The sequence below is a fragment of the Melozone crissalis genome, unplaced genomic scaffold, assembly GCF_028551555.1.
Source record: "Melozone crissalis strain CALT ecotype California unplaced genomic scaffold, PUWL_Pcris_2 ptg000018l_1, whole genome shotgun sequence".
Lineage (NCBI taxonomy): Eukaryota > Metazoa > Chordata > Aves > Passeriformes > Passerellidae > Melozone > Melozone crissalis.
The window spans coordinates 16,837,747-16,861,954 of NW_026535796.1; the positions used below are offsets into that span (position 1 = coordinate 16,837,747).

Sequence of the window (24,208 nt, forward strand, 5' to 3'; positions counted from 1 at the left end):
GCACAGCATAATGAGTAAGGTTGCACTTAGTTATTGCTTGGCTGTGAGAAGTGTCGTAGGTTCAGGAGTTACAAATCTGAGCCCAGTACCACTGCTGGGGACAATCTCTTTCCCAAGCAAACAAGAAGGGAGCCCTTGTTTGTCAAAGCTGAGTGTGCATGTGTTCATGCTACTCCCAGGTTTTTGTGACCGACTAGTTTTTCTGGACAGTGAAGTTTCCAGGATCTGATTGCTCATTGGATTTAAAATCTCCCTTCCCTTCTTATGCCTGGAAAACATTTTAACATACTGAGTGGATGGGCAGGCAGGAGAGATGCAAATAATCATAGCCTATGTTTGTCTTTGTAAATAAAAGTTGACCTGTATTCAGCTCATGTAAATCGGAGCAGTCCCAAGGGAGCTTGCTCACCTTACAGAGGAAGCTGTCCTAGACATGGAAAGGAAAGTAAGGCAGGAACCTGATTTATCAACACTACAAAGCAGCAAGACAGTGTTAGGCTTAGAAACTGCTGCTTCTTGCTTGGACCACAGGCATTGTTTTTTGTGTGGGTGACTGTATTGGGTGTGTGAATTATGCATAGTGTCACAACAAGGCTAAACTGTTTTGGCTTTTGTTTGTTTTTTTTTAACAAAATCTACTATAATATGGATCACACAGGTGGGTGCTTAAGGCAGCCGGACTTTGAAATTTCTGAGATTACTTTAAGACTTTGACTAATTTACCAAGATTTAGCCATTCTATGTTTCACTGGAGCATGAATTTTTAGTGTGGTGATGGGAACATCTATGTGACACTAATTGTGGGACTCCTGAAATCCCAGTACCCTAGTGAGTTGTCTGTATTTTCATATCCCTCCCTAGTGTCCAAGTCATAGTGGAGCTGAAGGCTCACTTTTCCCACAAAACTGAAGAATTCCCTGCCCAGCTCCTTGGCCTTCTGGACTTCAAGAACCCCTTTTCTCTGTCAGATTTGCAGACATGGCTTTAAACAGTGTCAGGGAGCTGTGGTCATTTCCTGCAGGCACACATCTGAGCTCTGTGTCCCACCCCATCTCCTGTAGTCACCATCTTGTCCTTGAATTTCTCTGGGCAGAACAATTATGTACCAGGGGTATAAGAAAATAAACTTTATAAAGAAAAAACATTGTCCTCACTCTCAGGTTTAGATTCAGGTTTGTGTTTGTCCAGAAGCAATTCCTGCAGCAAAGAGAGTTCCCTAGGCAGTACACAGCCAGCAGAGGCACACTGCTGTTCTGCCCCAGGTACAGGCAGCTGCTGAGGGAAAACAGCCCACGTGAGCTCCTGTGAAACACCATTTGTGTCTCAGCCTTTCAGCTTTTTCACAAAGAAGGAATAGATTTGATTATAATCAAGTGAAAGCAGTATATCCAACACACACTGTGTAACAAAAATCTGGCTCTTACTTCAGGCAGCCCCATGCTGGGAGCTCTGCCTGCCACGGATTGTCTCTGCTCTTTGGCTAAAGCAGAGCAGTGCCTATGGTCACAGAGGAAAGCATCTCATGAGGCTCTAGAGCACTCACAGATTTTGTGGTTTAACAAAAACAATGGAGTGAAAGGCAGTTTTATTTCTGGCCTGGAAAAGATCTTGAATAATTTCAGTTTTTTATTTTAAGTGAATTAAATGGACTTTGCTTCCATAGCATATCATTAGATACAGGTCTGTTAGGGAATGGTATTTGCAGTGGAGAAAGGGAATGAGATGCATTAAGAAGCATGTGGGCTTTGGGAAGGCTCCTCTGGGGAGCCAAGCAAACCTGTGTCTCTTTGTTTGCAAATGTATGGCTCCATCTGTGCACAGTGCCATGACTGCGTTGTTTCAGTGGAAGTTTTACTATTTAATGTATTTATTTGTCTGTCCCTCTAGGGTACTTAGTGATGTACTGGCATGGTTGGACACACAGTCACTTCATTGCATAAATGAATGCAAGCAGGAACTTTCCTCCAGTGTAGCCTCACCTGGTCAGGATTTATTGCTGCTCTTCCAACAGAAGCACTGGCCAAAGAGTTTGTTGTCTAAATCAGACACTGAGTTTCAGAGCTGGTTAAGATTCCTAAGCATTTTTTCCTGGCCTCAAAAGCTTTCCAATATCGATCCATGTGTTCTTCTTGCAAAGGACCTGTGCAGGGTGGGGTATAGAGCAGCAGGATCTCCCTGGCACAGGAACATCTCTCCCTGCATGGCAAGCAGGTGCTGTGCCCAGGCTGAGTAACCATGTAAGGATGTCCTCCTTGGTCCCTGCCATGTCCTTGCATTGCTGTCATTCCAAGCCCAAGTGTCTACAAGCTTCCCTGAAGCTGTTCATGTTAGTGTGGTGTTCATTCTGTAGAGGGAGATTGTATGGAGATAGCTGAAGATAGCTGTCCCAAATGTCTTTGTGCATCTTCTAACTGGGCGCAGCTTGCTCTGGCTCCTGTTTCAATATGACCTTTTCTCAGCATGAAATAGACAGGTACATCCAGTGATTCTCAGACTTGACAAGCTTTAAGGAGCGGGGGAAAAAAATTCTTCATGTGTAGAGGCATATTTTTTCCCCAGTATCTCAGTCTGCAAGTAAAGCTAGACCTTTGGTCTCCTGCAACCCTTCCCCTTCACTACTGTGTTCGCCTTCCGACCTTAAAGAACGCAAAGGCACCAGGCAGCAATCATTATCTCTTACTAGCCTGTGCTGTGTTCCCCCTTCAGGTAAGAAAAGAGCTCTTCTCTATAATGAACTCCACAGGGTCTTGGGGGAAATACAAATAGATTGGAGATAGGATTGTGTCATTCCAATAAAAATGAGCGTGCTAAGAAAGTGCTGTTGTTTTGCAGGAGGAATTGGACAAAGGACCCTGAAGACCATGGAGGGAGACTGTCTGAGCTGCATGAAATACCTGATGTTTCTTTTCAATTTCTTTATATTTGTAAGTATTTGGAATTCACTGTCTTTTCTGGATCCCCATTTCCAGCAGCCTGCTGTTGCCCAGCAGGATAGGCTATAGTGTGGTAAAGATGCCACAATACAGAATATCCCCTCTGTTGTGCACTAGCAATCACCGAGTGTTTTGCAGCATCCAAAGATGCCCAAACATTCAGCAAGGCAGCACAGTGGTCACTGTTGTCTGAGTTATTGCTGTCCTTGACAGGGGAAACCACAGGGAAAGCTGTAACTAATGATGCACATAGTTCATCCTTGAATGGCAGAATAAATTGTTTTCTAGTCCTGGGTGCCCTGCTGAGGTTTTCACTCAGGAGTAGTAATTTCCCTACCACATATGGAGTCATTCTTAGCTGGTTTTGTTTTTGAAAGGCAGGGTGGGAGTGCCCAGCCACCCTGGCCTCTGTGGCAGGTATGGTTCATGTGAACCCCTTCACTGTCCTCCACAGATGTGGCAGCAGACCAAGACTGTCTTTCAGCAGTACAGAGGGAGTAAACAGTGGGTAGAGTGACATGTCAAGAAAGAAAGGTGCTTTTGCTGCAAATGATTCATTTATTGAGCAAGAGATACTAAGAGCAGCATGTCAGAAGTCACCTGCACAGCATGCTTTTGCAGAAACACAAACTCCCCAAATCAACATCTTTGATCAAAAGACAGCAATGTTTTTTTTTTTTTTCAAAAGACAGCAGTTTTTCTGCAGCAGTTGTTTTGTGTTGACCTGTCTCCCTCTCTCTCCTGTCCTCGTGCTGTGACAGCTGGGAGGAGCATGCCTGCTGGGACTCGGAATCTGGGTCATTGTGGATCCCACAGGTTTTCGAGAGATAGTGGCAGCCAACCCCCTGCTCTTCACGGGAGCGTACATCATGCTGGCCATGGGAGCCATGCTCTTCCTGCTGGGCTTCCTGGGCTGCTGTGGTGCCATCCGTGAGAACAAATGCCTCCTGCTCTTTGTAAGTGCCCTTGCAGTGTGTGTTGGCCTCTTGGTGCTTTGTAGGGGTGACTGGATAGATGGTGCTGGGATAAGCACAGGAATGGGTGTCTGCTGTTGTAGCCATTCTTCCTTCAGATGATAAGTAGGCTTAGGATACTTTTACACACTGCTTCTAATACAGCTAATTTGCTTTTTCACCTATATAGATTTGAGCCCAGTCTGGGAATGTACTTTAATCCTTTTAAGCTTTCATTCTAATTGACCCCATTTGGTTGTTTGGTCTTTTTCTACATTTATAAAGTGACCAAAAAAGAGTAGCCTTTCTTGGCTACTCAAAACCCACTGTTCCACTTGTAGATTCATTCCCTGAGGGTTCACAACAAAGGAGGGAACACTGGGGCACAGCCTCTGTGCAAGGGAGCCCCCCATGCCAGCAGGAATGCTCAGCCCAAAACTACATCACAGCAGTCATTGCTGTCATTGCTGTTCTCAATAGCTGGTCACTCCCTGATACAGCCTGCTCTGCTCCTAAAATGAACCAGATTTGATACCTTTGGACAAATTTTCCCTTGAATAACAGGATTAAATTTCAGCCCATAGTGGTCATCAATAATCACAAAGAGCTAAAATAAGCCACTTCTGCCCTTGCTCCCCACTCCTCCCAAGCTCTGATGCTGAAGGATTTTCAGCCATTATCTCCTGCTGGAAAGCATTGCCAGTTATGTATTAGAAAAGAAAACATTAGTTTTCTTTTTCTTTTTCTTTTCCTTTTCCTTTTCCTTTTTTTTCTTTTGGTGTGCTTCTTTTTTCTTTGTAAAATGTGGTCTTTTGTTTCTCCCAATGGGTCTGGTGGCACTTTGGCTTTGTTGTGGGTTTTGGTTTGGTTTTTTTCTTTTTTAAAATCTCGGTCTTACTGTATTTTTAGGCTTGTGTCTTGCACAGCTGCTTCATGGTTCAAAAAAAGGCCTGTCTCTAACTTTAAACAGGACAGGAAAGTCCTCTTTCTTGAATGCAAAACCATCCTTTCCTAGAGATGAGCGTGGCTTCACTGAGATGAATTCTCTCTGGCCCTTGGCTCCCATATGCCTTGAGTTCATAGCCTGCAAATGAGAGCTCTTTTGGGGAAGCCACTCTGGGTTTGATTTCTAGTGATTCATCTCAGAAGTAAATCAGAAAAACAAATGTATCACCTGTGAAGCCTGTGGAGATCTGCCCAGAGGAACCTAATAAAATGGAAAGGATGAGGCCCAATGAGCCTGAAGTTACTTCAAAGCCTGTCCTTGTCAGATTAAGAAAGTAAAAGTGAAGTTTGATGAGAAATGTTGCTGTAAGTGAAGAGGAGAGTAATATTTTCAGTCTGCTGCACACAGACTGGTGACCTGGCTGGAAAAAGGGAGCTCTGGGCCATGTTCTTTCCTGATATACCAGCATTTACAGGTTTGAATGTTTCTCCATGTATTTTAGTTATACTCCAGTACATTCAATTTTGTGGTTATTACTTTTCTTACTCCTAGAGGTAGTTCTGAGCCCTGCTGCTTTATTTATTTACCTTCATTATTATTTTGAGACGTGAGAAAAATATGAGCTGGAAGTAATGCCCCAGACTATGAGAAACTCTAAAAGTAATTACTGGATAAGGAATTATGGTTCTATTTTAATCCGTCAGATTTTCGAGGGCTTTTTGTATCAACACCAACTTAGCTAAACAGCCAGCCATCTCATGTTCAGCAGTGTGAAGCACTTGGATGAGGACCTGGGAGAAGAAATATGTTTCTAACTTCTTTTTTGGGGCCACAGCAGCTGATGTTAAAATCAGCCAATCTTAAAACATCTGTGAAACGCAAAGTCTGATAGGAGTAAGTTTTAGACACTGGATAGGCAAAAGATTCATGACTGTATGCCAGAGGGACTGGGAACACTTGCGAAACAGAGAGTGTAAGTCTTTGTGGGTGTGGTACCTGGGGAGAAGTTGCTAGATCAAATCAAGTCCACTTACAAAGTTGTTAAAGAATTGATGAGCCAGAGAGCTGCTTGAGTGAGATTTCAGTGATGCATAATGTATGCCTGAAGCTTTTAGTCCAAATGTAAACAGAAGATAGAGGGGACAAGAGAGATTCATGTTCCCTAGGTTCTGGTTTCAGTGTTTGCAAGGACTTTTATTTTTCATTAAGCTGCTTGTATTTTGGTGAAAAGTAACCCCATCACTATGGAACCTAACATGTTGCATTAAGCACAAGGCTGTGAGGATTTCCTGGCATTTGGACCTGACTCACAAAAACAAAAAGGAACAAACAGTGGCCTGCAAGTCATACATTGAATGACTTGTGCTGAAGGTCCTCCGACTGCAAAACAGCACTGTAAAAATCAGAATCCAAAGTACTATTGAATGTACAACATTGTGTACCAAGGGACTGAATTCAGCTCTGTTAAAAGAAGAGCCCGTGTTAGCTTCATTTGGCTTAGTTTCAAATGCAGACATCCTGTTTTGCACTCCTGTAAAATGGATGTAGTAGCCCCTCGAATTTCTCAGCATGAGAATGCAGGTCCAGGTCCTTTGAGTTAAAGACAGTTGATACTTTTTTGGAACAGCAGTTCTGAAACTGGAACATTGGATGAGTTATGAAAAATAAACAAAAAGCATTAATTTGTGGAAACTTCTGATAGACCATTTCTGTGAAAACTCCTGTAACCATCACTTGGAGCTGAGGCAAAATTTTTGACCAGTATGAGAGATTCCATTTCTTAGGATGTTCACTTTGGATGTGGGGAGTACCCATGTTCAAATGTCAAGAATCAAGCCTGAATTTAAATGTGAGGTTACTGTGTCCCAGGCATTAACCAGCTGGCTCCTTTGTGCTCTCACATATCAGTAATCAATTTAATTTTTGGAAGGAAAACACGTTAAGCAGATTTTGACCCTTCAAATGCAGAATGGGAGTAAGTTCTGAAACACTGATGATCCATCTTTTTCTCATCAACCCTAATGGCTTCTTGTGAGTTTTTTTCCTACTGTAACTTACAAATCTGTAATGCAGAGTGCACAATATAAGTGTAAATCAGTTTGGGAATGATAATGAAGCTTATCACAGATAATCTGGGAATGACTGCTTCCACTTCTGCACAGACCTGCGCTGGAGCTTGGGTGAACATGTGCCTCCCAGTAATCAGTAAATGAAATGCAATTAGCAGGGTGATGGGATTAATCACTTGATCACCACCTTAGACCTTAGTGACTATGCTGAGATCCCTTGATGGATGATGATGTGAATTTGCAAAGCGTTGTTCATTCTCATCACTTGTTCTTTGCCCTCCTGTGGTGAAATTAAAACAGTCTCTGAGCAGGGAAAAAAAGAAGCCACCCAGAAAACTCCAGCATTAAGAATAAATTAGAGAGTTAACTAGTTCAGTAAAATCAAGCAACAGCATGCTGTTAAAACCCAAAAATCCCTGCTCATCTGACTTTTCTTGTTTTGTCATTTGAGCCCAGGCTCCTTTTCTTTTTTTTTCCACTGCAGAAGCAGGAACACAAATGTGATAGGGTGGTGCATGTGCTTTTCCAGTGGGGAAAAATCACTTAAAGCTCTGATAATTGACAACAAAACAACATTTTGCCTATTCCAAGCAGATAGTTTGAATTCTTTCTCCGTTATTGAAGTGCACAATGAACAGCCTTTCAGACAGTGTTTATAAATAATTGCTTGGGGATCACAATAGTACTTCTGGCCCTATCTGCCTGTTTTCTGTTTCAGAAAGACCTTCTATAAACTTCTCTCTCTCACACACACACACAAATCCAGACTTCTCTTGTGTTTATTTTTACTTGTTGCTTCATCTATCTTCACTGGTAACATGTACCAAGTTTATTACCCTCTACATGATGTGGTCTTACAGGGTTCTCCGCTCACTTTTGCCTTTCTCACACAATGCCAAAATCTGAGTTAATGTCTTAACATTTTCTCAGTTCTGTAAAATAATCTCAAAGTCTATGAGCAAATTCTCGGCCTGTTTGAATTTTAGGCAGGCTGATTCAAATGGTAATTTCTCTTTATGGCAATAAGAATGTTAAAATTGTCCACCTAGTTCAGACTTATGGTTACTCAAGTCCATGATTTTCTCTACAAGAATAAATGCCATTTCGGGAGAGAGTATGAATCTATCCACTTTCTCCTCTGTTCCTATAGCTATTCCTCAGCATCAGCATTCATTGTTTTAAGGATGTTAAATGGCACATCCCTGTTTGTTCTTTTTACTGGTTTGTAATGATTGAAGCAGCATCAAATTAGCACAAGGCATCAGTGTCAATGAGAACTGGCCACAAGAGCAGGCAGAATCTGAAGTGGAAGCCCACAAGAGTCCCATCACTCATCCTGGGCTGGAGACACTCCCGAGTACCTGAGTGTTCTGAGTAGACAAGGTCCCAGGAACAGCACCCTCCCAGCAGCATGTCAGTCTCTGGGGATGAGACCTCTGAAGTGCATCTGATTTACTTCTCTGGGGTGGGGGGTGAAGGTACAGGGCATCACCCAGGCTTGGTAACCTCACCTAAACAAGGTGCCTTTGGCAAGACTGAAAACCAAACTTTTAGATTGAAGCAGCAGAAGGTTGCAAAGGCAACAGAATGAAATATAGTTCCAGCTTAGATTGGACAGCCACGTGCCTCTCTGTTTTGCTTTCCTTCCCTTTTTGTAAAATTATGATTGCATAAGTGTAAAGAGTTTTACTCCAACCTGGAGGCCTGTTTCCTTTTTACTATCTTTTGATGTGCAGGCTGTGCTTTCTGTCAAGTTTGCAGCATGCCCTTATCTTAAGAATGTGAATATGCACGCTTTGGATACCATACAAGACAGGGATAATACTTGCATAACCAAATTAAATTATTATGGTGTGTTATCAACTTTCTGTAGAGGTCCTGTGTGGTTAGTACTTCACTCAGTGCAACCCCATTGCGTGGGGGGGATATTAACCAAGGCTAATTTTGTTCTGAAATGAAAACAGTCCATTTTAGGTCATAGGTATAAATATTTGAGGGTATGTCCCACTTCCTCCTTCCACACAAGATAAGGTGTGATTATATTACAGTAAAACTGTGTTGTTTGTATTGCAATCAGGGGTGTGTGTGTGCATTGACATGTGATACCTATGCTTGTGTCTGGACAGCTTAACCTCTGTGAGCATGTTCTCAATTTATATAACTTTTCCATCAAAGCAGGCTTTACTGTTTTAACCTGGTGCAGGTTTATCAGGGGATGCTCTGGGTTCTGTAACCTTATACACTTTTACTCATTAGAACCAGGCAAAAGTGTCACAAGCTCCCATGTCCTGTGATGAGGTCAGAGAGGGAATGTGTGCTTCAAGTGACTCTCTCATACAGTTTCTTAATTGTCAGGGGGGGAAAAAAAGTTTCCTCAGTTATTTATTCCATCTATTGGTGATTAGCAAAACTCTGTATTCCTACCACCTATTGCAGACATTTAATGCTACGTTTGTGGTTTTTATCTTCTCTCTTCCAGTTCTTCATGTTTATTTTGCTAATCTTCCTGGCGGAGCTTTCAGCTGCAATCCTGGCTTTTATATTCAGAGAAAACGTAAGTATCTGATGGTGGGCAATCTCTGGACCCCAATGGGGTTATACACAGCTGGAGCAGAGTGTTAGACAGTGGCTGATTTGTCTGTAGAGTGGCTGTTTCAAACATATCAGCAAACCTTGTTCATTACTAGCCTGTCTGCAGAACTGCCAGCACGTCAAGGAATGTCAGCTAACCTGGCTGGTGCAGGATGGAGAGTTTATGGTGACACAGTTGTCCCTGAAGTTTTTAGAGTCCTTTAAAGTCTTCCTGACTCTTGCAGCCAAACCAGCTGCACATTCCATCAGAGAGAAGTTTTATGATAAAAGTCACACTGCAATTAAAAGCAACTATTTTCCTTTTCCAAGATTAATAATAATATTAATTGTTGAAAACTCCTGTTTTCCAGACAGAGCTGATGCTTGCTCTGCAGTGCAAAAAATCGCTTATGAATCTTCTAATCATATTCATTCTTCATTTTCCGTGTTCTGCTGCTCACCAGACTCCTACCAATGTTGCTTGTAAGATATCCCCCCTCCAGCCCTAAGCAAATCCCACCCCACTTATTGCCCTGCTTAGATTTGTCCTTGTCTCCAAAGCTTCATATGATGTCGCCTTTCTCTATTCTTCTGCAATGAATATTGTTACCTGGCCATCATCCCTGCCCTGGGCTAGTGGTAAACTTCTGTTACAGTAGTAGCAGCCACAGTCTCATTTCTTCCTCTAAATAGCAAAGGTCTGTGGACTTTTTTTCATGTTCACACATATGCAAAGGAGAGCCTGACTGAAGCAGGTCAATTCTTCTTGGAGTGATGGCTGTGAAAAAACATTGGCTGGTAGAGGGGGTCACTAGTGATTGTTAATATTTGTTTTGCTTGTTTTGCCTCTGCCAGTAGCAAGAGAATATGCAGCACATATGCTGTACTGAGCTTGAGAGAAATGTGGCAGGAGCAAAGAAGGGCCATGTATAATGATGATTTTCTTAAAGCAGTATATGCTTCTAATGGCATTCATTTTTGATAGAAAAGAATCAAAACATAGGAAGCTCACAGCAGGAGAGTGTGGTATTTGTATAGTAGGATGGCCTTGAGAGGAGGTAGTGAGAGGGCTTTCTTCTATTTATGAGCTGGTGGTCTTTTGTCTTTGCCTCAGATCTGAAGGCAGTGGGGAAGAGATGGCACTCTGCACATAGAATGGGTACCCCATTCCAGTTTAGGCTTTTAGACCATGCTCTTATGGAAACACCTATAAACATATTGCAGTATGCGGTGTCTGGTGGTGATTACAGCTCTGCTGTTGGGAGTTTTTAGAGAATTCATTTGTGACAGAGACAGAACACAGTCCCTGGAGAGCAGGAGGTGGGCAAGCAGCTCCCAGCTGATGGCTCCTACCTCCCCCCTTCTCTGTGGGAAACTGGTAAAAGGTACAAGAAACTGCCCAGGCTTGCTGCAAGTCCTGGGATTGTCCTCCTGCCTACAGCTTGCTTCTGGGCAAAGCATTGGTACCTTCCACTCCCATGGGAGCCACGGGACATGTAAGATCATGTTATCTTGCAAGATAAGGTCGCAGTGGTTATTCTAGACTTCTGTGGCATCTGGCAGTGTTTTGTGAGATAAGACTTGAAGGGGAACAAACTTCTATCTTTCTTGAGCTTGTCTCCTTGTTTGTAGCACCAGCTTCCCACTCTGTCAGAATGATTGACAGGAAGGGCTTAAATGAGAAGGAATGAAGAACGTCAGATCCCAGCATAGCTGGAGATGGCTCTATGCAGAAGTCAAACTTGATCTGCGAGTCCTTGTGGTTTGTTCTCTCCTCAGAGAGAAAAAATACACCATTGTTTTGGCATTGCTGTATATTGTGGTGGTAGCTTGTCTGACTTGGAAGCTACTTGTGGCCAATTTAGCTGTCACGTGTGAGTTAGGGTGAGCTATACGGATGTACAGAGGTGGTCTTTCATTGATCCCATGGTGGGAAGAATACTTCACAGTAGCAATTTAAAGCCAAGATCACATTTGCTTTTCTCTTTCTTTTGAAATATATTACTTTCAGGGCATGTGATGGCAAATGCACACTTAGCCAATTTAAATTTCTTCGAAGCTTACCAAGCAGGATTCTGTGATGGTTGCTGCACCAGTCCTTATGGCTGTGGCCTCTCTGCGTGTGTAAAATGAGACAAAAGATACACTTTATCTGTTTGCTTTACAGATTATGTTCAGTGCAGCTTTCTCTTGTATAGTTTTACACTCAAACCAGCTCCCAAACACTCAATGGGGTTAAATTATTAACAGCTAAGGGAGTGAGAGAAATCAAGAGACAAAAATAGGGGAGAAAAGAGATGTTTTCTGCTGAGATTTGACATGAGAGGAAGAGTCAGTGAAGCGCAGCAAGGTGGTGGGGTAAGTGAAGATGGTGTTCACAAAGGTGAACTACTGTGATCTGCAAGTCCAGCTGCACTTCCAAAGAGCTATTTAAAAACAGTCTCTGAAGAAGAAGGCTGCTGTTAATTAGCTAGGTGATTACCAGAGTTTATCTTCCTTAGAAAAGGAGGTTTTGGGGGTGGAGAACCCTTTATCATCTAGAAGAGTCTCCATAAAATAATGACTTTCATGGACACTAGAGAGAGACTCTGAAAGAGCAATAGGAATTGCTCTTTATATGCCATTGAGAGGTCTGGATGGGAAAAACCTTGGAGGGATATTTGATTCTTAGTGAACTGTCTTAGCAAGCAAGAAAGCAGGATGGTAGGGAACAGAAGAGTCCAGTGGCAGGCTTTGGGTGGAGTCCAGATGTTTGGATTTTAGCTCCAGTTCTAACATGTAATAAGAAAGCCACCCTGGACACTAGTGCCTCTATGTCCTCAGACATAGAACGTGAACCTTCCTCAGCTGAGCAGAGGTGTCTCAGATGGAAGGCATGGTAGGAGAGGGAAGTGCAGCACTGGTGACTGCACCTCCATGCCCTGTACTGTGCCAGACCCAGCAGAATGTTCCAGGCTGATGTAGATGGGCAGGAGTGTGTCCTGTTCCCCAAGCAGGCACCATGAAGGCAGCTTCTTGCACAGCACTCAGTATCCTTGAGGAGGCTCTGACCTTCCTGGGCAGTGCCAGCATGCCTGTGTTGCGCAGAAATGCCCTCCTTTTTCTAAACCCCTTTTATCTGGCTGCACTAATTCCAGCAAAGCTATTTTCTGACCAGTGTGACAAAGCAGTGTCACTTCATTCACTGCCATGTAAATGTATGCGTGCATGTGCTTCGCTGGAAGCGCCCCGCCCAAAGCACAGCTGAACAGCTCCTTATTGCTCATGGCTGTGGCTGCCACCACTGTGTTGTCAAAGCCTGTGTGAAGCTCTAGTTTTATCAGTAGATCCTGTGCTCCTTTCTGAATGGTTCTTGCCATAACAGTCCAATGTGCACTGATCTCATCAGGGCCGGTACTTGTTTCAGCTAGAGGAGAGCCCTGGGCATGGCAATAGGACTGTCTTATTTCATCCTCCTTTGTCAGCAATTCTTTAAAACAGGAATTTTTTCTTTTTGGCCCCATTCTTCTGAACTTGAGATGCTCAGGATAAGCAGTTTAAGACCAACAAAATGGAATCAGTTATTTTCCTGGCAAATGTACTCTTCCAGTACTAGGCTTTGTTTTCGGCCAAGTGTTGTAAAAATCACACACAAACTCTGAACAATTTCCTCTGGGATTGCTGCTGTCAAAATAAAGGTTTCACTTTATATTTAAATTACTCTTTTGTTTTAGACCCCAACAAAGGCAGCCGGCTGGGATTATTACCAGCAGTAATATCAGTTTCAAAGTGTGTGCTTCAGGAACAGACGAGCATCAAAAAAATGTGCTGCTCTCTGCAGGGTTGGGTGCTGCCTAGATAAAAGTACTCAGAGAAAGGGAAGGAAAGGAGAACACTGAGGACATATTTCATATTTCAGCATCTTCTAACCTCACCTTCCTTCAGTGCACCAAATTCCCAAAAATGCCATGTCCTCTGGTATTTTAATGTTCAAAAGCAAAAAAAATAGTTAATATCTGTGACTAAAAAGTAATTTAGGAATTAAATGGTATAACTAATTAAAGGTCGTGAGATTGAGCTAATTGCACAATTCAAGCATTTGTGACAAAGTTTTACCCAGTACTGATGTAGTAATTACATTTGGCCTTTGTTTGTATTTGTAAAAGAGAAGCCAATATTAGGTGGTATCCAGGGTCTTTTAAAAAGTCACTAAAGTGGGGGTTTTGTCCTTAAATTTTGTAATACAAATGAAATAAACAGTTTTGTGCTTGTGCTTTTGTGCCCACCCATAGAGCTCATACATATGTATGTGTATGTGAGATATTTCACGTTGCATATCAAGAACCTGAAACCAGCTTGTAGCAGTCTCTGTTACTGCGTCAGCAGTGCTGTATGAACAACGGGGGGGAATAGAAAGGGTATTTTTCAGGCAGCTTAATTCCTGATCCTACAAATATGCAACATCACAGCAGCGCTGCAGCCAGCCAAGGCCAGCCCCCTTCACTGTGGCTTTTGCAGTGGCAGAAGATTTTGTCTGTTTGGATCACAAATCACAAGACATTTTGGAGAAGGGACCGCACAAGTCCAGATCTATTGGGAACGTGAAAGAGGATTTCTTGAAGTTTTTGTCCTGAAGTGACAGAAAGGCAACAAGATTGAACTGGGATGTTCAGTTTAACATGATTATTAGGATTGTATGTTCACTATTTCTCCAGAGACTCATCATAAGTAAATGTAATTTCAAGGTGTCTAACTTCTCAAGAAGACTCTGGAACAAATTGTTTGTGCATTTAATCTGTTTTACTGTAAATATAGACAGGGGTAAATGAAATTCCAATAATTTATATTATTGACTTTTGGAAAAATGTTTACATTATCTAAATATAAAGAGGGTTTTTTTCCTTCATGTATACAGGTTAATTTAGATAATCAAAAACATTGTCAAGCAAATAGCGTTTTTTCTGATTCATAAGATGACTTGACTAGTGGCTATTAATGAATTTTTTTTTACTTTATAATTTCTATAAAGTTTCATGTTAAGGCTTCATTCTGTTTTCTCACATATTGAAGTAAATCCAGAGCAGTTCCTCTATTGTTAGGAGGAAGTTAACTGGTTTGACTGAAAAGTGGAGGGGAAAATCAAGCTTTGCTTGCAGACCTCATAAAGCATAGCAAGTGAAAATACAGTTTGGATGTGGATTTGACAATCTTTCTAAACTCTGGTTCAGGCCTGTTTCAATTTATTAAATACTTTCAAATAGTGCTGAAAATTAAAAAACAACAACAACAACAAACCCCAAGAAAATCTAAAACCAACCAACATTTAAGTGTAAACATTATTTTAGAAGTACAGATATAGTTTAGTCCCTGACTTTAATGAGTGACAGTTGTATTGAACAGGTACCCTTCACCCTCTGCATAGATATGGCTCAGCCAATGGCTTTTCACATGTTTCTTCTCTGAAGTTTGCAAAAAAAAAAAAAAAAAAAAAAAACAACCCAAAAAACAAAGAACGCCCATCATTCACAGAAGGGGGCTTTGGGAAATGTTTGGAAAAGGTGTTGGCAATAGCCTTTACATTTCCACCTGTCTGTGCATTTCAGCTGACCAGAGAGTTCTTCACCAAGGAGCTGAAGAAGCACTACCAGAGGAACAACGACACGGACGTCTTCTCTTCCACCTGGAACTCTGTTATGATCACAGTGAGTCAGACCGTGCCAGTCCCATTCTGCCTGTGGTCAGTGGCCACCAACACACTGCTCAGCCCACACCCTCAGCTCTCCCAGGGCCAGCCTGCTTCAACCATCCTGTCATGTCCAGCCTAGCACCAGGGCTTGTGGTTGAAGGGAGGTGAGACTTTGGCTGGCAGTCAATCTTTCTCAAATGGAGCTGCCACCAGTCCTGAGAGAGACACTCCTAGTGACTGCATCAGGGTCACCTGATTTGCCAAAGCCTTAGGCATTGGAGTACCTTCACTTTTCAAATATTGGGCACAGAGAGCAGTGGAGGTGTCTGCAACTGGGTATCACTGTATTTGCTCTGGGCCTTTCACTTTGCAGACTGCTTTGAAATTATTCCCAGCCAACAGCAGCCAAAAGCTGGCATTAACTTGTGTTTTGTAGTTAACAGCAGTTTAGGCAGGAGTGTGCCTAATGATGTATTTTCACTACAGAAATATTAGCTATCAAAACTGACTTTGCTATTACACCCATAATTGGGCAGGTTACGGGTCAACTGTCATTGGAACTGCAGTTGTTATTACCTACCACAAGGAATTCAATCTCTGTGTGTGTGTGTGTGTGTATGTGTACACATGTGTTAGTGCTCTGTACACCCCATGGTGTATACCTTCAGGAATGAAAAGCAGGATGCCAGCTTCTGCAGATGAAAAGTCAATTTTAATCTTAAAAGGAAAGGATGATTGCTGCCCTTCATGCTGATTCAGGACTTTAATAAAGACATTTCCTTTGGCTGACTGAAAGGAGACGGAGTCAGAGAATGACTTGAATCCTTAAAAAGCATCTGACTGGAATCCTAAAGAGGGACCTTACTCAAATCACCTAGCAATGCCTTTGAGCAGCAACAATTCTGGCCATTAGCTATGAGGAGAAAGGGTGGTTGGGAGCCTGGGTCATACTGCTGGGTGATCTCAAGTCATTCTGGATATGCCCCAAAGCCCCGTGTAGTTTGCAGCAATATTCCCAGTAGCACCTTAGAATCTACAGTATGACATAGAAACATTGGGACTTCATAAAGTTTCATTGAAACAGAAGCTCCAAGGAACAAGCACAACCCAATTCTTGGGAAGCAATAGCTGTTTTGTCCCTGCTTTGACTAAAACTTCGATCCCTACAGGAATAGGTATTAGATTTCCCAAATTTGCTTTGAGGGAAAAGTGTCAATTCTGTTTTCCTTTCTTCTCTGTGCTTTTCTCCAGTTTGCCTGCTGTGGAGTGAATGGACCAGAAGATTTTGAAGATATTCGTCACCTGCCATATTCTTCTTTGGAAAAGTCAACACCAGAGGCTTGCTGCCAGCGAGAGCTCCAGAGCCGGGAGGGGATGTTTGTCAACAAGGAAGCTTGTCTAGAAGGCATTGAGAGGTTTCAGAACCGGCAGGTAAGGGAGGCTGAACACTAGAAGAAGGAGCTTCACAGTGGGTAGAGATGGCTGTAGTGGTCTTGGGTAGATGGTGAATCTGGCAGGTCCTGACTGTACCTCACATCCTAATTACGCTCCTGCTGACAGCTTTTGAAGTGATGGCATATGGCTGATTTTGAAAATCTCCTTTCATTGTATACACTGCTAAGTCCATGTTGTGCTGTATCATCAGAAATACAAATATTTTCCTAAGGGATTGAGAGGTAAGGTGGAAATTTAGATCAAGTTCTGTTGTGTTTATGAAGGTTAGAACTGCCTCTGAGAAGTTAATTAGCAAGCTAGCACAGGTCAGGTAGGATGAGATGGAGTTGGCTCTTGCTGCAGGAATGGTTCCAATTTAGTTCACAAAGACTCCTAATCAATATATACAATCAAAATATCAAGGGCTAAACAGACACAGAAAACCATGTCTGTTTTTTAAGGAAGAGAATTTGGAAAGCTGCATTTCTCTGCTTCTTTACTCTTTACTGCAGAAAAAGGGCATTTCATATAGCTGTCTTCCAGTACCTGCAGGGGGCCTACAAAGAAAGATGGAGAGACTTTTTACAAAGGCGTGTAATGATAGGCCAAGGAGGAATTGCCTTACACTGAAAGAGTGTAGCTTTAGTCTAGATATTACAGAGGAAATTATTGACTGTGAGGGTGGTGAGATGTGGAGAAAGGTTGTTCAGAGAAGTTGTGGATGCCTCATCACTAGAAATGTTCATGGCCAGGTTGGATGGGGCTTTGAGCATCCTGGTCTAGTGGCAGTGGTTTGACTGTAGCAGAGGGGTTGGAACTAGGTGATCTTTAGGGCCTGCCCAACCCAGACCATTCTATAGTTCTAATCTATGATTCTTTTGCCAGGCTTCTTTACTTGGCAATTTTTTGCAGTATTGGACTATGACAATACAGTTCATCCTATTGATGCAGGGTTGAGTTTCTTTCCAATGTCACCAAGACGTGATGTTTAAGAAACTTTCCAGCAAAGTTTCTGATTGTGTTCACCTCAGCATTAGTTAAACCAAATGAGCTCTGTACTGATCATATGTACCAAGCCTCCTTCTCCCTCCAGACTAGGCAGTGGTCCTCTTTTCAGCACTTAAGAGCAGATTGAGAAAGAGAGGAAAGGATTTTGGAAGCAGCATGTCAACTGTTCCCTGCCTGGCAGCTGGAAATGGTTGGCAAAGGCACTCTGGGTGAGAGATCATAGCAGACAGCACCATGCTGCTTCTGCCAGGTCTGATTGCTGGGAATAGATGGGGAGGAGAGAGATGACAGACAGCAGGGAGGGAAAGAGAAATGCATTGTGAGAAAGGGGGTTAAAGTTTTCCCTGAGTGGCAATGCTGAAGCTTACCATTTCCATTGAAAGGGAGGCTTCCTGCAAGCCCGTGTCCCAGAGTGTTGGTGGAAGAAGCTGTGTAGACAGCAGGTGTCATCAAGCACAGAGTGGTACACTTTGTAAAACAGGAGAGACAATCCTGAGCAACTGAGAGCTGAATTGAGGCATTGCTGGAGCAAAGTCAAGCTCTTGGGCCACCATGCTGGTAGGACAGTGCTGACACATTTGTGCTTGCTCGGGTTTGTAGCCAGCTGAGCAGAGCATGCTGAAGGCTGGGTTAAGGTTGGAGGTCTGGCAAGCACACAAATATTTGTTGCTGAGCTGGATGCTTTTCTCTGAAGATTTGGCTGAAACATGGCTGGAAGAAAACTGATGCTGAGTGGTCTCATGTTGGCAAGAGCATGGTTTTAACAGCTCAGTTACTGCCCCAGCAGTCTGGGTTCCCTGGGGTAACCTCATGAATGGATCTTCTTCATGCCCTCCATCACTCTCCACCAGTTGTGCCTCACTCACAGTGAGCAGGGTGTGGCATGGATACAGGTACATAACTATTGTGCTGTCTTTGCAGTTCCAAGACTGGTGGAAGGGAAAAAAACAGGTGATTGAAATATCCTAGCAGTATAGATAGGATTAAAATGTATGTGTGAAGTATATTCTCTGTGGAGAGGAATCTGCTTTTCATATTGGACAAACTCCAATCTGCTTTTCTCTTTATGTTTGCAGAATTTTATTTTTTTTTTTTTCTTTATGTTTGCAGAAATTTCCCAGTGGGTTGAAATTTTAGGCTGGGAAAACTGAGGCCAGGGTAAGCTGGTGATTTCCAGAAATATCCTGTAAACTTTGCAAGAAGATCTACCTGCTGTTAATTGTATTAGCAATCATAAATTTAATTAAGGGTGATGGTGGCTATGCTTCATAAATGGAATAATTGCCATAGTGCATGGCCCTGAGTTCCTAATGAAATTCTTCTTCTATAGCAAGATCAGCAGGTGTTCAGCCAGCCTCTTTGGGTGGAAACACAGAGAAAAGGTCCTGGGTTGGTAAAGAGCTGCTGGCTGTGAGAGATGAATCAAGAATTTCCTACCTTGGCTTTAAATAAATAATCCTTTTCTCTAGCCAGTCTGGGATGTCTGTCACCTGCAGTGTGTCCTTCCCTCTGTGCTTAGTCTCTGCCCTTTGCAGATGGAGCTCCTCTCTGTGCTGCTCCTCTCTGGCCTGCAGGAACTCACAGTTCCTCATGGTCAGTGAGGGGTGTGAACCACTCCCAGTGCACTACAGCAACACCTTCCTCTTCCCCTGCACTGTCCCATGGACCTCTGCCTCCTGTGGGGCTGGGTGAGGTGGTGAGAGGGGGCCATGCTTGTGGTGCCTGGTCTGAGAGCACCTCGTGTCTGCTGTGAGAACACCACAATGTGCTGCTCAGGTGTATCTCACCATGCTTTGTCTTCCCTAGGGCTGCTACACCGTGATCCTGAACTCCTTTGAGACGTACGTGTACCTGGCAGGAGCTCTTGCCATCGGAGTGCTGGCTATTGAGGTACTGACTGCTGTGTGACTGGAACAAAGCAGTGTCAGTAAGGTGCCAGCAGCAAGGCAAACAGGCAGCTGCTCCCTCTCGCCAGGGAAAGCTGCTCTGGCAAAGTGCAAGCAGGCTATCAGCTTGTGGGTTTAATTGCCTGGAAAGAGGCTCCTTGAGCCTTTGACACAAAGGGCAGGGAAGTAACGGGTGCCACATGCCTGCAGTGCCACCTCGTGCTGGGCCTGCACAGAGCTCATGCCCTGCCACGCTGGCCACAGGGGCTTTGGGGACCTGGTGCTCTCCACAGGACCCTGCACAGCCACTGCTCCCACTGCCACAGTGCCCCGGCCAGCTGACTAATCTGTCACTTGGTTAATGTGCTCAAACCCTGCCTGTGCTTTAAAACCTGTTTAGAGACTGAAAAGATGGGCTCCAGAGCACTTTCATTGTCCTGTATTAGTACCCACTTCTTTGGCGATGTCTCTGGAGAACAGGCATCCACCAGACATGGTTTTAGCCCAGAAATTATGTCTCTGTGGCATTGCAGAGAAAGGCTGGGTACTTTAAAAGCCCCCCATCTTGGGCAAAGGAGAGATCTGGGCAGAGGAGCAGCAGCCTCCCACAAAGGCTATGTTGTGCCCATGCCAGGCAGTAGCAGAGATGTGCAGAGCAGGGACTGTGGATCCTGTGCCCCTGTGGCACCAAGAGCAGTTTGGGAATGAAGTCAGGCTGCTGCTGTAGCCACTAACAGTTTGGGGGGCAGGGAGGGGCAGAGGAGTTTTGCCACAGCCTCCTGTGGGTGGTATGGGTCCCCCTCTCTGCATCACTGACTGCTGGGTAGGAGGAAGCAATGGGGGTGGTCCCAGGGCCAGGGAGGGCTTTGCTGATGTTATGGAAGATGCAGTTGACATTTATGGTTCTCTGTTTTGTTTTTGCTCTCTTCTTCCCAGCTGTTTGCCATGATCTTTGCTATGTGTCTCTTTCGAGGGATCCAGTAAGTGGCCCATGAACCACCACGTTCCCCACATGCTCAGAAGAAAGAAGGAAAATCCGAAGAAACAAAACCTGAAAACGCCCAAAAAAACTTTATTTTTTTTAACAAAACGGGACAGGGATAAAAAAATAAAAAGAAAAAAAGAGGGTTGTAATATATGAATGACCAAAAGGATTGTACTTCAGGGGCTGGAACTTTGAGGTGATGTGCACTACACTGTACACCGGACCCTTGCCCAGAGCCACCCGCAGTAACTGTGGAGCAGGAGCCCAGAGCCGCCGATTGCACTAGAGACGGATGGAGCTGGTGGGGGTCAGGGAGGAGGAGCACAGCTGCCTCTCACACCAGGCTGAGCCTACATTCACCACTTCATCGTGCTTTAGACAACAAAGGACCCAAGAACAGACATGCAGGGGCTGCATAAGGCAACAGGTTGGCCTTATCTGTCCAGGTGGGTTTGAAACAAGCAGTGGTGGCTTGTCTAAGCAGGTGTAGTCAACATCTGCAAGATTCTGGCTTTAATTCCCAGCCACAGGATGAGAACACTCATTCTTCAGTGGAAGCATTGCCCCTGTCATGTGAAACTTGTCAGAGATATCAAGCACTTCAGTGAGGCTGGCTTTTCTCTAGAACTCCAAGCAGGAGCAGCGTGATCTAACTTAACAATGGGACTCAGCTAAGGCTGGCTGAGGGTCAAGAGTTTGGTGCCTACCTTTCTGTTTTTACTAAGATTTATTGTTCACTGTTGTGAAAGAGACCAAGTGGTTCCCTGCTGTGTTCCCATCTCCTGGGGAAAAGAATGGCTCTGGTCAAGCATCATTGATACTGCTGCCTTCCTGAGAAGGGAGGATATACTGTTTAAATCTTGTCAGCCTTTGCCTTTTCTCTGATACTTGCAAAAAATGGTTTGTGGTGCTCTGTTAGCATAAATATTTGCAGTGGTTTCTGCATGTTTTTCCAGCCTTAAGGAGAGGTCCAGACATGGTGCTGGATTGAAGAGGCTGAAGTTTGTCAACCACTCCCATGCTGGTTTCCTGGACCAGTCTGGTGGAATCATTTCTGGTCAGAGAATTTCCCCTGAGATTCTCCCATGGGCTTATGATGAAAGTAATCAAGTCAGAATTGTTTTAGTTGATAGTGTTTCCTCCCTTGAGATAGTTTGGTATTTAACTAACATGTCACCTGCTCAATCATTTGGAAGTGAACCTGAGAAAGATGGCTGGGACTGGACCTTGGTCAGAGATTAAGCTGGAGCTAGTGAGACGCCAGGCATGATCCAAGAACATCCTGTGTGCAGCCACACTGCTCCAGCTGCTGCTGCGGCCGTGGATATTGATTTGCACAGGTGACTAGTTTCTCATCTGGAATCATCAATCCCTGCTGCCTTAATTGTTCATCTGGTCACTTACTCCCTGACCCCAAACTCATTTTACTGGGGAATGACAGAAGGGGATGTGGTTTCTTGTTTAGATTAGGTCTTTTTACAAATTTTATAGGCTCAGATTATGGGAGCACTTTTATATAGGCTCAAACCAGCTCCTCGGAAAGCTGTAATCTCTGGCAAGGAAGGAGCAGAGCATTAAACTTTGTGCCCAGGTTTTGCAGCAGCAGCACGTTCATCCTCTGGCTGTTGCCTTACACCCCTGAGGCTGTGTCCCTTGAGCTCTCCCAGCGGCACTGCATAGACTACAGGCAAGGAAGGAAAGCACCAGAAAGCTGGGGCCACAATAGACAAAGATTATGGCTAAGTATCTAGATTGGGGAATCAGGATACTAGGGAACAGGAAGGAGGCATTAGGAGCTTTTCCAAGCTTCATTTGAGAACAATTTATTCAATGGCAAGAGAGGGCTGGACAGGTAGAGCTGCAGCCTCCCCATGCTGCAGTCAGCATATTCCAGCAACAAAATATGTTGCCAGGGCTGCTGAGCAGCGTCAGATGTTGCATTAAACCTTCTGGAAATCTGTTCAGAACTATTTCCCTCTGGACCTCCTTGTAATGAGGCATTCTAGCATTAATCTCTGGTCTGTTGTTTAATAAAGAAAAACAGTTTTGTTAGCCAAAACCCAGCAGTATTTGTCCTGGACCGCAGATGCTGCACTTAAGATAAGAAAAATCTGTTCCATCTACCAGTCTTGTAGGGAATGGGCTGAGCAGAAAGCAAGCTTATCTGTTCTCCTTCTGCCTCAGGAGCTGGTGTCAGTGACTGTTCTGGGACAGCAATTCCCAGGGAAGGAACAAAACTGTCAGCAGAGTTGGTAATTTGGCTGGAGGTGATCGAAAGAAGCAGAACTGCCTCCCCCAGTCTCCAGTTTCTTCCTTTCCCATCAGTTTATTATGTAGAGTTCTCAGGTCAGGGCCTGGCTGGCAAATTATCCTCATTTGTGCATGGTGGGTGGCTGAAGGGGAAAAAAGCCTAAAAGCCTTTTCTGCCACCAGTGGCATGGGGAAAAAAACCTGTTAGAGCTGGGGCAACCAGACCAAAGCAGCCAGAGCACTAAGTACTAAATACACATGCCTGAAGTATGATCTTGGCTGGCTTGTTTCTCTTTGGCTTTCCTAATTCTGTACTCATTGCTTTGTCTGTTTTTAGCTTTCTTGCTTTCCCTCTCTCCCTAGTGGTAGTCCCCTGTACCTTCAAAAGGATCTCTTCTTCATCTGTTATTCTGGGCTGTGCACAGCTGTTTCTCCTCTTCTACCTTTTTTGATCCCCCACTGCTCTTTGCTGTGTGAAGACTTCAAATTCTCTCTGCAGGCTGGCTCATGTGCCACTGGGAACACAGCTCAAAAGGCCAGGCAGCAATTCCAAACAAGAAATGGAGATAGCTGTAAAGATATGTGCAAGTCTGAGAGGATCTTTAGCAGTTGGTAACAGGCAGAAGGAATTTCCTTGGGGGAATTTAATGAACAAGCAAGCCCAGAAAGCAGACTCCCACTGTATGGCAAAGCATGTAAATTTGTTGGTTTTGTCCCTTGGTTTCGTGGCTGTCCCCTCTGTGGTACAGTAGTTTTCAGAACTGTAGGCAGGAGAAGCAGTTGTATTTTTGTATTTGTTTTTAACAGCTCTGGTGAGTATTATGGGGCCAGGGGCTCAAGCTGAAGTGACTGCTGGCTGGAGAACTCTGGGCAGGCTGGAGAGCAGAAGGAGCTGCTGTCTCCTTTGCTGTAGCACTGTGACCATGGCCCAAGCACCTTGGAGGGAGTAGCAGAGACCAGCCTGGGCCAGCCCCCGGCCCCTCTCAGCATCCCTGCCTCCTGGTTGCTATTTAATGCTCCAATGACTATCACAAATGCCTGGGAAAAGGGCTGCGTGTGAAATAATGTTTGAAATATATTTTAAAAAAATGTAAATGTTCTTTTTATTAGATAGTGGAGCTAATTTATCCTGTATCCCCTACTGTAATCCTTTTTTTATATTGAAAGGAAAGTTTTTTTGGTAATATAAACCAGAACACAAGCCTGAAGCACTCTCTGCACGGTTTCTGTGTGCATTTCTTAAAAAAAAAAACTCAAAAAATAAAAGAAAGATATTGTGACAGTGAAGTGAAACAGCTTTAATTTTCACTATTTGCTTGGTGTTAAGTACAGTCACTTTCTTACCAGAGGAGAAATAAACTCAGGTACAGCAGCTAAAATGAGGTATAAATTGAAGTGTCCCATCCCCTGCACCACCACTCCCCACCCACACCCTCCCAAGTAAAAACCCTTGACCAGAAAAGAGGCCAGCTTTGGACAGACAGAGCCTCTCCTATGTCACCAGCTCC

The 24,208-nt window shown here is 43.8% G+C and overlaps 1 protein-coding gene across 2 annotated transcripts in view; it reads left to right on the forward strand.

Moving 5' to 3' along the window:
• Window positions 1–23,372, forward strand: part of TSPAN18 (tetraspanin 18) — a 119,360-nt gene extending 95,988 nt beyond the window's left edge. For both annotated transcript variants that reach the window (XM_054275268.1, XM_054275269.1), the window contains 7 exons: window positions 2,833–2,924; window positions 3,695–3,889; window positions 9,381–9,455; window positions 15,055–15,153; window positions 16,389–16,568; window positions 19,386–19,469; window positions 20,402–23,372. In XM_054275268.1, the coding sequence (XP_054131243.1) occupies window positions 2,862–2,924; window positions 3,695–3,889; window positions 9,381–9,455; window positions 15,055–15,153; window positions 16,389–16,568; window positions 19,386–19,469; window positions 20,402–20,449 (744 nt within the window). In that variant the 5' untranslated portion in view covers window positions 2,833–2,861 and the 3' untranslated portion in view covers window positions 20,450–23,372. The remainder of the gene's footprint in view (window positions 1–2,832; window positions 2,925–3,694; window positions 3,890–9,380; window positions 9,456–15,054; window positions 15,154–16,388; window positions 16,569–19,385; window positions 19,470–20,401) is intronic.
• Window positions 23,373–24,208: the final 836 nt, after the last annotated feature.